The sequence below is a fragment of the Ovis aries genome, chromosome X (genome assembly GCF_016772045.2).
Source record: "Ovis aries strain OAR_USU_Benz2616 breed Rambouillet chromosome X, ARS-UI_Ramb_v3.0, whole genome shotgun sequence".
NCBI lineage: Eukaryota > Metazoa > Chordata > Mammalia > Artiodactyla > Bovidae > Ovis > Ovis aries.
Genome location: NC_056080.1, coordinates 63157987 through 63171998, shown reverse-complemented (window position 1 = coordinate 63171998; position 14012 = coordinate 63157987). Strand labels below are relative to the sequence as shown.

Genomic DNA, 14012 nt, shown 5'->3' with positions numbered 1-14012 from the left:
GTAGAGAATGGCCCTTGAAAAGTGTCCTGGTTCAACTTTTCAATGCTTACAATAGATAACTTTGAGGAAAAGAATCCCCAGGTAAGTTGGCGGGGGCAAAAATGTACTGTGTGATGCCTTGTACTGGACTCACCCAGCAGGCGCTGGGTTCCAAGCTGTTGTACATAAAGTGGGTGAGGATAAGTAGGCCAAGTGACACCCTGGGTGAAAAGGATATTGATTCCCTTGAGAGCCCGCTACTCCATTCCATACCATCACATCTTCCTATCCCCAAAGCCCAACCTAGGCCCCCACCACTCTGCCAGCCAAGGATTGCAGGGCTTGGATTTGCACAGAGACTGGCGCCTGGGTGTGGTGGATCCCAGGCTGAAGCTTCAGTGGTGGGCCTTGTGATACGCTTTGTGCTTGGCAGGTGGGTGGCACTTGCTGCCTGGGGTCACATGGCACTCCATCCAACCATCAACGTCACCTTCAGGCCTGGGCTTGGGGCCATGCCCTCTCAGGCCCTGCCCACAGCCCTGAGGTGGGGCAGCTGGGCCGTGTGTGATCCTGGGAGTGGGATAGTTGGGGGTGGGATGAGGGCAGGGATGGCCAGGAAAGCTGAAGCACTCACAGAGGGTAGGTGGCCTTGCCAGAGGGAACTCAGGGGTCATTTGGAGGAAAAGAACATGTTGCAGGAAATCTAATCACTAGTGTGGAGTGGGGGTAGGAGGCTTGGGGTGGGGAGTTGGTTCATTCTAGATAGTTCCATTATCCTCCTCCAAGAGGAGGAAGTACCAAAGAGATCAGAAGGCACATCTGGACAAGCTGATTTATTGAGTGTTGCAGGGGGCTCCCACAAGTAGGTGCTGGAGCCAGGCACTCAGCTGTCCTCATTCCCCTCAGCTGCCAAAGCCTCCTGGCTCTCCTCTCCACTGGGCTCCTGCTGGGCAAACTCCTCGATGACTATATCCTCAGAGCTTGCAGAAGCAGCAGAAGGGAACAGAGGGTTAGGAACAACTCTGAGCATCATCCACTCCCATTTCCTGACCCCAGAGAAGTGACCCTTTCCTTGCCACTCAGCTCAGACCCTCACCCCCTCTCAGCTGACCCCCCCCGCCCCCCGCCGACATGGACCACACTGGGCTTGTTTCCTTCATTCCTTCCCCAATCTCCAAACACAAAAGTTCCCCCCTCAGAGGGGAAATAAGAATTGGGGGTAGGAAGGAGAGAAGGCATGGAAAAATGAAAAATGAGAAATAAGGGCTAGGAGGCAGGGAAAAAAGAAAAGACTGGAAGGGATGAGGGTGAAGGACGACGACTGGGAGAAAAGCAGGAGGTGGAGGGTGGGGGATGCAAAAAGGGAAAGGGGGGCTTATGAAAAGCACTGTACTAAACTACGACACGAAGTTAAACCATATGTTTCCACTGCACACCTATTGAAAACAACACTCCAGGGAAGCTTTTCAACATTTCCATTGTCATAAAATAGAGAGTGGCAGTGGGGAAAGGGGTGGGGGGCGAGGTTTCCAGGCCTCACATTTTCTTACCTAGCAGCCTCTGTAGTGAGCACAGAGAGGGAAGGAAATACGGATTAAAGCTGATAAGTTCCCTGAAGAAATGTCTTGTTACTCTTTCTCTCTTTTTGACCCATCTCCCTCTCATACACACACAATACACACACATATGCATGTGTGTACACACGCATACACACAATTGCCCTGAAAACCTATTCACCCAACCTACCTATTGCTATAGAATCTCTACTCAAACTGCCACTCCTAGATTCATGAGATCAGAATTGCTTGGTCCCCAGCCCTCGGGACCACTGTTACTGTGAGTCCCACCTGGTCACTCACCATTTGACGGCTTTGGATGCATCAGAATCAGGGGGAGCTCCACACCAACATCACTGCAAGGATCCCAAGATTGGGTTACAGATCTCCCTCCAACGCTACTCCCTGAACCTCTCCCTGTTTTTTGGTCCTAGTGTGCCCTTAGATTCTCCCTCATCACTCTTTTGATCTGATTGCATCCTCCCTTTCTTGCCCTGGTTCCCCCCACCCGACAGTCTCTTACCTGGCTGTCAGGTCGCCTAGGATGCTGAGGGTAGAATGACACCCTAAAATTAGCAGCTGGAAATGGAAAGTAGCAACCTAATTTGACAGGGGAGTTAGGGATTGTAAGGCCAACTCAACCACAGAATCGGTTTCTGGAAGGGAAGGTAGCCTGCTCGTGGAGCTCACAGGTTTGGGAAACAGGTCCAGAGAAGGGGTGGGTTGAATGGGTCAGTCCAACTGGGAAGAAGACAAAAGTGGCTCCCCAGCCCCTGCCCAGACAGACCCTGCATTCTCACTCACCCTCCACAGGACACCATCAGGTTGACTCTGACTTTGTAGGACACCAAGATCCCCAGCAGCTCCTTGTCCACTCCTGGTCGAAGACTGGGAGGTGGTAGTAGTCATCATTGTGTGTTTGAGGGGAAATGGCTGCGAGGGAGCTAACTCATTCAGTCCCCCAGTCCCTTCCTGTGCATCTTTTGTCATCTGACAGGTCTCCCAGGCTCTGATCTACTCACTGGGATTGCATTTCTGTTCCTCAAATCCAGTTTTACCATGTCACCCTCTGCTCAAGAGGCTACCTCTCTGAATATAATTAGTACACTGCTTGACTTTCACAACCCTTAACAATTTGGCCCCAACTAGCGTCTCTAACCAGAGAAGGCAATGGCAACCCACTCCAGTACTCTTGCCTGGAAAATCCCATGGATGGAGGAGCCTGGTGGGCTGCCGTCTATGGGGTCACACAGAGTCGGACACAACTAAAGTGACTTAGCAGCAGCAGCAGCCTCTCTAACCTTCCTGCCCTAACTCCCTAACACCTGGGATACGACCTAACCAGACCCATCCTCTCTCCTTGCTCAGAACAAGTCGTGCAGATTCTTACCGTCTAATGTTTCCCCAGGCTGTATTCCCAACCTGGAACTCTCTTTACTTCCTCTATTGCTATCCAAATCCAACACATTCTTCAAGATCTAGCTCCTTCTGTCTCCTCCAGCTATGCTGGCTTCTTTGAACTCCTATTGGATTTATAATCTGAACTACACATACTAACATTTAACTGATAGATGGCATTCACATTCCTCTTTTTTTAATTTTTAAAATATAAATATTTTAATTGGAGGCTAATTACAATATTGTATTGGTTTTGCCATACATCAACATGAATCTGCCATGGGTGTACATGTGTTCCCCATCCTGAACCCCCCTCCCACCTCCCTCCCCATACCATCCCTCTGGGTCACCCCAGTGCACCAGCCCCGAGCACCCTGTATCATGCATCGAACCTGGACTGGCAATTCGTTTCACATATGATAATATACATGTTTCAATGCCATTCTCCCAGATCATCCTGCCCTCGCCCTCTCCCACAGAGTCCAAAAGACTGTTCTATACATCTGTGTCTCTCTTGCTGTCTGGTATACAGGGTTATTATTACCATCTTTCTAAATTCCATATATATGCATTAGTATACTGTATTGGTGTTTTCCTTTCTGGCTTACTTCACTCCGTATAATAGGCTCCAGTTTCATCCACCTCATTAGAACTGATTCAAATGTATTCTTTTTAATGGCTGAGTAATACTCCATTGTGTATATGTACCACAGCTTTCTTATCCATTCGTCTGCTGATGGACGTCTAGGTTGCTTCCATGTCCTGGCTATTATAAACAGTGCTGTGATAAACATTGGGGTACACATGTCTCTTTCAATTCTGGTTTCCTCAGTGTGTAGGCCCAGCAGTGGGATTGCTGGGTCGCATTCCTCTTTGTTCCCCATTTCAGCCATAAACTGAAGGCAGAGACTATCTTCAACTTCTTCATACCCTCCCACATTGCTTAGCATAGGAATGACTATGTGACAAGCATTCAGTGAAAACCGACTGATTGAAAAATAAGGCACAGGAGTTCCCTGGTGGTACAGTGGATAAGAATCTGCCTGCCAATGCAGGGGACGCAGGTTCGGTCCCTGGTCTAGGAAGACTCCACATGCTGCAGGGCAACTAAGCCCTTGTGCCACAACCACTGAAGCCCATACTAGAGCCCATGCTCTGCAAACAAGAGATGCCACCACAATGAAGTGTAGCCCCTGCTCACCTCCACTACAGAAAGCCCACACACAGCAACAAAGACCCAGTTCAGCCAAGTTAATTAATTAATTTTAAGGAAAGGAAAATACAGAAAGCCATATGATCTTGGAGATTTTCCAAGATTTTTCATTGCCCTGGGATGCTGATCCTCTATCTGCAAAGTAATGCTATTGGGATGATTTCTCAGTCTCTTTCAAGCAATAACAATGTATTGCTACATGATTGATAAAGCACAGAGAAAGGCAGTGGGAATGAATGCTTGTCAGATGGTGGCAGATGGTTTTTGGTAGGAGACACATCTTACACTAGGGCCTCCAAGTGTTAGGCGTAGGACCAAATAAATGATGATGTAATTCTATCAGTTCCTATCATATTCGTTTTTGTCCTCTTTTCTCTCCATTTCTCATCTGTCTTCCACTGAACTTCTATCTCCACTAGAGATTAGCTGCTACAGAGATCACAGTGTTAGAGCCATATGACATGTGATAGCATCTTTTCCACCTCTGCCACTGTGCAAGCTTGGACAAGTTCCTTCATCTCTCTGAGCCTCAGAAATAGAATAAGAACACATATTCAGCCTAATTAATGGGATTCTTATGAGGATAACAGTACCATACATAAGACCTTTCTGAGTTGTAAAATATTATACAACATAAGGAATTTTTCCTATCCACTTTTTCCTTTCTTGTTGCCTATGACCTAAGCCTGTCATTGGCCCCATGGGTATTATTTAGCTTACTGTTGGCCCTCTTGCCTAGAGGTGTCTCTGAATGTTTAAATTTTTTTTTGAAACAGGTAGGCTTCATTGAAGGTGAAACCTCAGAACTGTATATATAGCACACAGAATGGGTTGAGGGGTTAGAAAATGAAGGCTGGGAGTTACATGTGAGCTTACATTGTGCTGGAGGCCAGATTGGTGTCACCCTGCTTGAGTTTGCCATCCAGTGCCAGGCCCTGTTTCTGGCAGTTGTCTGCCAAGAGCGGGGTTACTGCAAAGCTCTTAGAGAAGGTGGAGTTAGCAGCTATAGTCTCCCTTTGAAAGGAAAAGAAGAGAAGAACTTAAGCTAGGCTTGCCAACTAAGTGATTCTCATTCCCAAGAGTATTTTGCACAATTCCATGAACCTACTGGAATATCCAAGAGAACTGACATGTCTGACTGTGGAGAGTGGAAACGATTCACTCTGGTGGGAAATCGTCTTATGCCCCCCTCTCAGAATTTGATGATCCTCTTGTGGGTATCCTCCCTCTAGCTCTCTTCAGAATCCCTCCCTTTTTCCACGTCAGCCCTCACCTTGACCTTCCTCAGTCCTGGCCTCTTCCCCACTTCCTTCTTTCCCCAATCCTCTCGTCTGCCTCCAGTCCCTGACCCTCTTTCCACCACCCTATCCCTCAGCTCTCTGACCCCAGCCCTGGCGCCAGCTCACGTGAACTCCTGAACGAAGACAGTGTTGGTGTACTTGTCTAGTGAATACAGGACGACATCTGTGATCTGGTCAACTGCAGAGCCAGGAAAAGCACATGACTATAGTTAGTCATCCTCAAGACCCCAACTCACTGCCCTTGTACACGGGCACACTTCATATGATATACTAAGATGTGCATATATGGTGAACAGAGATGTATGTTTTGATAAGCCTGCAATGGAGGGAAAGCCTAGATGAATGCAGACTGGGTAAGTGGGGGCAGAGTTCTGGATTTGGGACCAGGGGCAGGGAGACAGGAAAAGAAGCTGACCTGAAATCTTGATTTTTTTGATGACCTTGTTGGTAGAGTTGTTGATGGAAACATTGACAGAGATGGGTTTGCCATGATAATTTACCTAAAGCAGGAGGAGAGGCCGTAATAAGGTTGGAGGGAGAACACTCAGATAAAGACCTAGAATTTGTTTCCTCAGCACTCTTGCCGACCTGGCCTCCACCCCTATCTTCCCAAGTAGGTGATCAATAAAGAAAGGGTTTCAGAGCGGTTGCACACTAGGAGGCGAGAAATGGGGGTCACAAACCTCCTTGTCCATCCAGGCCTGGAGTTGTAGGGGCTGAGCTGACAGGAGGAAGCGGCGCACAGTCTGGGCCCAGGGGCCAGGGCCTGGTTCCAGGGGAGCAAACTGTATTTTCCGAATCACCAGCCGCACAGAGTCTCTAAGTAGAGGCCAAGGGGACAGCCAGAACATCTCCTTAGGACCCACAGACCTTTCTTGTGCCAAACCTATAGCCCAGTCCTCGCTTGGGTGGTGGAGGTGGTAGAAGGTTTCCCTCAGAGAATGCCTCTGGACCCTCAAGGTAGGTATCTAGACCATAGGTCAGCAAACTATGGCTCACTGGCTAAGTCTGGTCTGCTGCTTGTGTCTGTGTGGCCTGCAAGCTAAAAATGGTCATTACATTTTCAAGTGGTTGAAAAAAATCAAAGAACAATATTTCATGACATGTGGAAATTATATAAAATTCAAATTTCAATGTTCATAAAGTACTGGAACGCAGCCATGCTTGTTCATTTACGTACTGCCCATGGCTGTTTTCATGCTACAGTGGCACAGTTCAGTAGGTGCAACAGGAAGTACATTGTTCACAAAGCCTAATTATTTCTTGTCTGGCCTTTGACAGAAGAATTTGCTGACCCATGCTCTAGAGCAAAGAAGAGAAATTAGAGGGAAATCAGAAATGGGCATCTGAACTGGTGGTGATGCTGCTACACAGGTTAGAAGTAAGGACGTTTCTGTCCTGAGAGCAAGATCTGTTTCCTGGTGCAGGCTAGAGGCAGGGATTTTGAAGTTGACCACAGAAACACCTCTTGGAGACTTTCTCCTCCAGGTTTTCAGCACAGAAACTCCTCACTTCAAAGTCAACACCGCAGGCCTGCAAAGGGGCAGAGGCAAAGAGAACTCATTTCTGACACTGCCCACTCCCTTCCTCATGGGTTTATAAGGAAATGTCTGATCCCACCCATTAGCTGTCCCTTTCTCCAGTCTTGTCCATTTATCCCTCTGTCCACCTTTTTGAGAACCCAGACCTCACCTTTCCTGTATCATCAGGACCTGGCTGCAGTGTCACCGAACAGGGCAGGTTGACAACCATCTAAAGGATCAGAAGGAGGTCGGCAAACAGAAGAAATAGGGACCCCTTTACTCTATCCTCTTTGTTAAGCTTTCTCTCTTAATCTTCCCTAGAAGCCTTACCTAGGGCTTGGGGTCAGTACCTGCAGGGTAAAGGGGTAGGCATTGTCCCCCAGCTTGTGCAGCAGTCGCTCCTGCAGGACTGTGAGGGGGCCCCGGGGGCTGCTGGGCTCAGCTGGGACCACTTGCTGGACCTGTACGTACAGATCTTTGCGGAATGTCAGACCAATCACATCCAAGTCATCATGGCCATAGCGAAAGGCACAGGTCAACATGACAAACACTGCAGGCAAAGGAACAAGAGAGTGACCTGTCAGGTCTGAGGGGGAAAGGAGATCTTAACAGCATCAGAAGAAGCTCAGAGGAAGACATAGAGAAACAATGTAACATTATCAAACCAGTATAGCCATAAAGAAAAGGATTAACACATTTGACTACAGTAAAATTTAAAACTTCTTTACATTAAGAATCTTTATAAATAATGAAACAAGCAAAAGCCTGAGGAAATATTTGCAACACCTGTAACAAAAGTTTAGTGTTCATAGTATCTAAAAAAATTCCCACAAATCAGTAATAAAAATACAAACATTCCAATATAAAAGTGTGCAAAATGCATGAATAGGCTCTACACAGAAGCGTGGAGTGGAATGGCCAATGAAGTATGAAAACATGTCCAGTCTTATTAGTAATCAGATAAATGCAAATTAAAGCCACAATGAGATAACATTTCTGCCTCCTCAGACTGTCAAAAATTTTTAAGTCTGACAGCACTAAATGTTGAACAATGCTCCAGATGTGAAACAATTGATTACGTACTGTGGTGGGAGTATATGTTTGTACAGCCACTTTAGAAAACTGTTGGGCACTGTCCAATAAAGTGGAATCTGCTCATATCTTATGAAATAAGAATCTAGTGGAACTCTTGCTCTTGTCTATAAGGAGAAACATATAAAATGTCCATGGCGTCAGTGTTTGTCATAGCATAAAACTGGAAATGATTTAAATACCTATCAATGGGAGAGTGGGTAAACAGTTATGGTATATTCATATCATGGAATATTAAACTGAGATTAAAATAATGAACTCCATGTATTAGCATGGTTGAGTCTCAGATGTTGAGTAAAGGAAGGATGATATGCACAATCATACCATGTATATAAAGTTGAAAAGCATGTAGAACAATACCAAATTTGCTCATTGATATATAAAGTTAGAAGTATAGAAACATCATGGAACAATAAATATCAAATTTAGAATAGTTATTACCCGAGGTAGAGGCAGGAAGGAAAGGAGGGAGGGAGGAAGGAGTATGGGATTAGGGAAGGATACACAGGAGACTTCAGTTGGTTTCTGTAATTCTTTTTAAAACTAGGTGATGAAAAAAAAAAAAACTAGGTGATGGGCACAGGATATTCATTGTGTAATTCTAGGGTCAGAACCTAGGTTTGCATACGACTTGTAGAAATCCCTTGTGTTGTCTGAGCCTCAGTTATTTCACCTGTCAATAATAGGACTGCAGAAGAGCTCTACAGTTATTATCTCTGTTTTATAGGTAGAGAAAATGAGCTCAGAGTAGCTAAATGACAGCCCAGGATTTTAACTCAGACATGACTAAAGCCTAGACTCATATGCCCAACTTAACTCACAGGATGGTTTTAAGGAGGTGATGTATGAGAAATCCCTGTGGAAATTTAAATTATAGATGTGGATGATGATGATCATCATGGGAATATTAGAGAAATGGAACAATAATAATTGAACTTATGCATTACAGCTAGTACCTAAGATTATTGGGACAAATAGAAAGCTACTTCGTGCACTAGTGGAGTGTGGGATAGGGTACAGAAAGATATCTTTCCAAGGATAGTGACAGAGACTGAGGGAAGGAAAGATTTACAACAGGGGTTGGGGAAAAAATGGAATAGGGGTCAAGAATCTTATCAGGAGCCCTGACCCAAAGAAAAGAAAACTACCAAGAGCCACACACTAGTAGAAACCAACCTATTTTTGTATTTTTAAGAAATCAAAATATACAACAGCCAGATTATCTGCTTTTAAAATTACAAACAAGCAAAGCAAATGAATCTATTTTCAAAAGATACAACAAAGACTGAAAGTAGCGGTAATGGTAGTGCTTATAATGACTGGGACAATGGGCAGCCTCATGCCCTGCACGAAAGTGAAGTCGCTCAGTCATGTCCGACTCTTTGCGGCCCCAGGCGACCCACCAGGCTCCTCCGTCCATGGGATTTTCGAAGCAAGAATACTGGAGTGGGTTGCCATTTCCTTCTCCAGGATACCCTGCACAAGGGAGAGTTAATTGGTACAGCCATTTTGAAGGGCAATTTGGCGATAGAAAGCTTTAAAAATGTGTGACTACCCTTTGGCCATTCATTCCTTTTCCAGGCATTTAGTCTAAAGAAATAATTAGACAAGTATGAAAAAAAATACATACAAGCATGTACTTTATGGGGTTGTCATAGCAAAAAATGTCCAGTGGTTAAAGTTGGTGAAAATATATTATGGTGCACTCATACAATATAGTACTAGGCAACTAAAAATTTTATAGATTTTTACATATTGCATAGCCAAAAAAGAAGATTAGAAAGTATTATGTATAATATAGCATTTAAAATAAAAATATAGATATTTTTACACAGAAAATATGAATAAATGTGAACTGAAATATTTGTGATTATCTCTGGGTGAGAGGATTACAGTCTTTCTCCTTCATCTGTACTTTTCTAATGTTTCTACATGAAGACAAACTTAACAATTTTCAAAAGATACAATAAATTAAATTCATCTTGGTTTCCCAGTTATGCCAAAAAAAGTGGGAAAAGGGAGAGCAAGAATAGGAAAAGGAAAGAGGGAGCAAAGGAAAGAAAAAAAGAGAGAAGATGAGGAAAAGAGGTGGCTGGAAGGAAGCAAGGGAAGGGATGAAGTCAAAGAGAAGAGAAATCAGAAAAAGAGGAGGGGCCAGGCAAAAGGGTATCTAATAGCCCCTGAGCTCAGGGTGTGTTAATCAGATGAATTGTTCTTGTCACATCCCACTGTGTATGTGGTGGGAAGGGCATCACCCCACCCCCAAGATCTTATTGATTCTCTGACAGTTTACAATCATCCTTTTTTTGTGTTAAGAAATAGCTTGTTTTAGTTTTTTTTATTCAACATCTATTCTAAAGTTATTTATATTTGTGTTTATTACATAAATAATACATATTAGTTGTGTGACAAATAGAAAACACAAACAAAAAGAGAAATCAAAGTTCTGCCATCATACATATTTCAGAGATAACTGCTCTTAATTTGTTTCATTTGCTTCCCAACTTTGTTTCTGTAATTAAATATAAGGCCACATTAGATATTTATGACTTATCTTTCATTGCCTTTTTGAAATGAAACATTTTATTTTGAGATCATTGTAGATTTACATGCAGTTGTAAGAAATAATACAGAAAGATCCCACATCAATTTTTGTTAAACCACACTTCATTCACACTACCACATATATGGCCCTACAACTGGCCTTTTTCATTCAGTGGCGTAGTATTAGTATATTTTACATCAACAAGTGCACCTCAAAAGAAAAAATACATATTTGGAAATGTTATGCAAGTAAGATTATCTTGATAAAAGTAACAAAGCATATAAAAAAGCTAAGGAATAAACTTAAATACATACAGCTTAAATGAATAATAATATAAAACTACTAAGGGACATGAAGATGAAAATTAAAGGAATAAACACATTTTATTTTCTGGGTCAACATACATTTTTAAAACTAAAGATTTTTTTCTGTAGGTTATTCTGAAAATTTTGTAGGGCTGTGAAAAAATGATTTAGGGTTTAGAACTACAGAGTAATTGAGAGTCTTAAATAAGTTGATTAATTTACTGGCTATACCCCAAAATTCCTCTGATATTTAAAAGTGGATGAATTGCTTATCCGAACTGTTTAATCTGAGCAATTAAGTTTGGTTTATTCCATAATACCTAAAGGTTACATTTGAACTAGTATTCATTAGTTTGTTCTGAACTTTTTCAAATCGAACACAGTTTTCAATCTGTTGGATCACAGAGCAAGAATTAAAGAAAAAAATGGCAAAGCAATTATTTCAGTGTAATCTGGAACTATAATACTGTAAGCAGAGTAATGTGTTTTGCTATTACTTGCTGTAGTTGTTGTTTTGTTTATTTCTTTGTTTGGGACTTTTTTTTAATGGAAAAAATGGGTTTCCCTACACAAGAGAGATACGGAAAGACATATGCAAATAAAGGGAAAAAGAAATGCAAAGTGGCAGCCTTTTGCAGGTCCAGCCCTTGGAAAAATAGTATTTTGATTTATCCAGGGCTTTAAAAAAATCTCTTAATTAGCTGCCAACATTTGAAAATCAGGATATTTGCTTAATGCAAATTTTAATAATTTAATCCATATCAATTTAATCCATATTTTAATAATATGGATTTCTGGTGTACTGGATCTTTCAGTAGGCAGTCTAAGTGTGTGTTCAGGTTAGCAGTGAAGCAAAGGCCCTACCAACAATAAGGGAGAAAATCAGAGATTTTAGAAAAAAGCATTTAATTTCAGCACACATGTAAATTTTGTGTGATCTTGGAAAAGAAAATATAATTAATGCTTTAGAAATATATCTATTTTAAATATTATTTGGGAAGAGGCACTAGAATCTTTTCAGACTTTGAGCCTCTCAAAGTCTTTATTTCCAGTTCCTCTTTAACAATCAGAAAATTTGGCTACACTGGGCTGAAATTCCCAGTTGTTAGCTTCTATCAGATAAGACATTCACAATTCCCACCACTTTTTAATTTTCTTATAACCCTCTGGTCCACTCGTCCAGTCCACTCATTCAGATTACTTGTCTGGTGTGTGTGACATTTTAGGTTGGGGTCACTGGCATATACACAGACCAACAAGGATTTTTACTTACTCTTTCGGCCTTTTAAGTAATCAGGGTCAACCAGGACTACACCATCTATGGAGAGGGGGAGAAACGGCACCCTGGTCAGGAAAAGTCCTCAGACTATGAAACAGAAGTTCCTCTTCTGCATGGTCCTTTCTTGGCTTTCTTTCACTCCCTTGCTCCCACTCCCCTCCTCCCCAGGCTCTTTCCCTTTTCGGACTCACTGACCAATGGGTTCCACCATGTCCACATGGTCCACGAAGTCCCGTTTCCCCAGGTAGATGGATAGCTGTTGTGGAACAACCTCCCATGTTACTCTCATAATCTTCTTTTAATGGATTCCCCTGAAGGCCCCAACCCAAACCCCTGAGACCTTGAAGGACGTACACATCTATCCCTTTTCCCCTTTCATTTGCCCATCTGGGTCAGGTTCTCTCACCTTGCCATTGGAGCAGGTCTTCTTAAACACCCTATGAGGAGAAAATCAGAGGATATGGAAGGGGATTGGAAGATAAGGGAGGGGGAGAAGAAGGGAAAGGAAAGAAAGGGAATTGGGGAGAAAAGGAAATATTTCTAGGATTAGAGGAAGAGGCCCAAGGAGAATGAAGTGACACCCAGGTGGAGGCAACACAAGTAAAAGAGAGGTTGCAAACCCCCCCCCACCCCAAAGGCAAGTCGTTGGGTTTGGGTAAGCCACAAGTCACAGAAGCAGAGAATTAGGAGTTCTTACTTACCTAGACATGTTGGCCATGGTGTGGATGTTGAGCCTTTTCTGGCAAGAGGGGAAGGAGGGAGGCTCAATCATTTGGTCCCATTCTCCTTACCTGGCTTTGATATACCATCTGGACACACCTGGTGTGACATAACCTTTTCTTCTTAGACAGACACCTCACCACCATCCATGCTTCCTATTCTTCCTCCTACCAGGGTTACTTATTCAGGCATACTCTCACCCATCCAGAACACAGGAAAAAAACTCCCCTAGTTTTTACAAATTATTGACTAATCATACTGTTTGTTCTCCAGAAAGGATGAGGCTTTATCAAATAGCTGGGGCCCTTTTCTCTCGAGAGTGTTTTGGGAGAAGGGATTTGTTTGGAGAAAGGCCTTCATCCAGGAAATTATGAAGAAAATTGTACTGGATGAGGTTGAGCATCACCTAGCACAGGGTAGATGCCAAGACATGTTTGTTAGATACATGAATGAATGAATGAATGAATGAACAAAACCCAGACTCTGGTTTTTGCGATGGATTCTGAGCCTGAGTTCACCTCATGGTGGCCTTAACACAGCTAAGAAAGGAGAAAGGTGCAGAAGAGTAAAGGTGCCCTCATGCTCTTGGTTGTTGGCGGCAGAAGCCTCTATGGAAGTTGAAAGCCTTCCTTGAACCTATTCATTGTTCTCATCATCCTCCCCAGATTTGCCCACTCTTACCCCCTTCAATGTCCCCAGGTGCTAAGCCTTGGAGTAGGGATCCTTAGAGAGAGAAAGATATCTCTCTAATGCTTTTCTTTGATGTGTATTAGATCTGGCCCGAGAGAAGCTTAGGGGAGTTTTCAGAGGTCTCTTCCAGGGTATCTTGGCCTGAGTGCCTGTCAGCTCTGTTGGGAAAGGTGCCCCTCAAATTCTTGATATATTGAGGAAGGTGCTAAGGGCAGGGGATATGGGGCCTAGTATGGGCTGGAAATAAGAGGACTTTGGACTATTTACCTGGGGAGGAAGGTGAAGCTCACATCCGTCTCCAGCTCTGGTCACTATGCTCGCCTCTCCAACCTCTTATACCCAAAGTCCTGTGAATTTTCAGATTGGTGGGGGCCAGGGGAGAAGAATAGGGTCCGGGGGGGGGCACATAAA

At 43.5% G+C, this 14012-nt stretch overlaps 1 protein-coding gene across 1 annotated transcript; it reads right to left on the bottom strand.

The window, feature by feature from the left end:
- Window positions 1–841: 841 nt before the first annotated feature.
- ARR3 (arrestin 3) lies at window positions 842–12909 on the bottom strand. Its single transcript, XM_042242321.1, has 15 exons — window positions 12893–12909; window positions 12598–12628; window positions 12387–12447; window positions 7321–7520; window positions 7140–7199; window positions 6913–6980; window positions 6131–6266; window positions 5863–5947; window positions 5553–5625; window positions 5023–5160; window positions 2340–2423; window positions 2059–2082; window positions 1839–1891; window positions 1530–1539; window positions 842–959 (listed from the first exon to the last, which is right to left on the bottom strand). Exons 1-15 carry the CDS (start codon window positions 12907–12909, stop codon window positions 863–865), a joined length of 1137 nt encoding a protein of 378 aa, XP_042098255.1. The 3' UTR covers window positions 842–862.
- Window positions 12910–14012: the final 1103 nt, after the last annotated feature.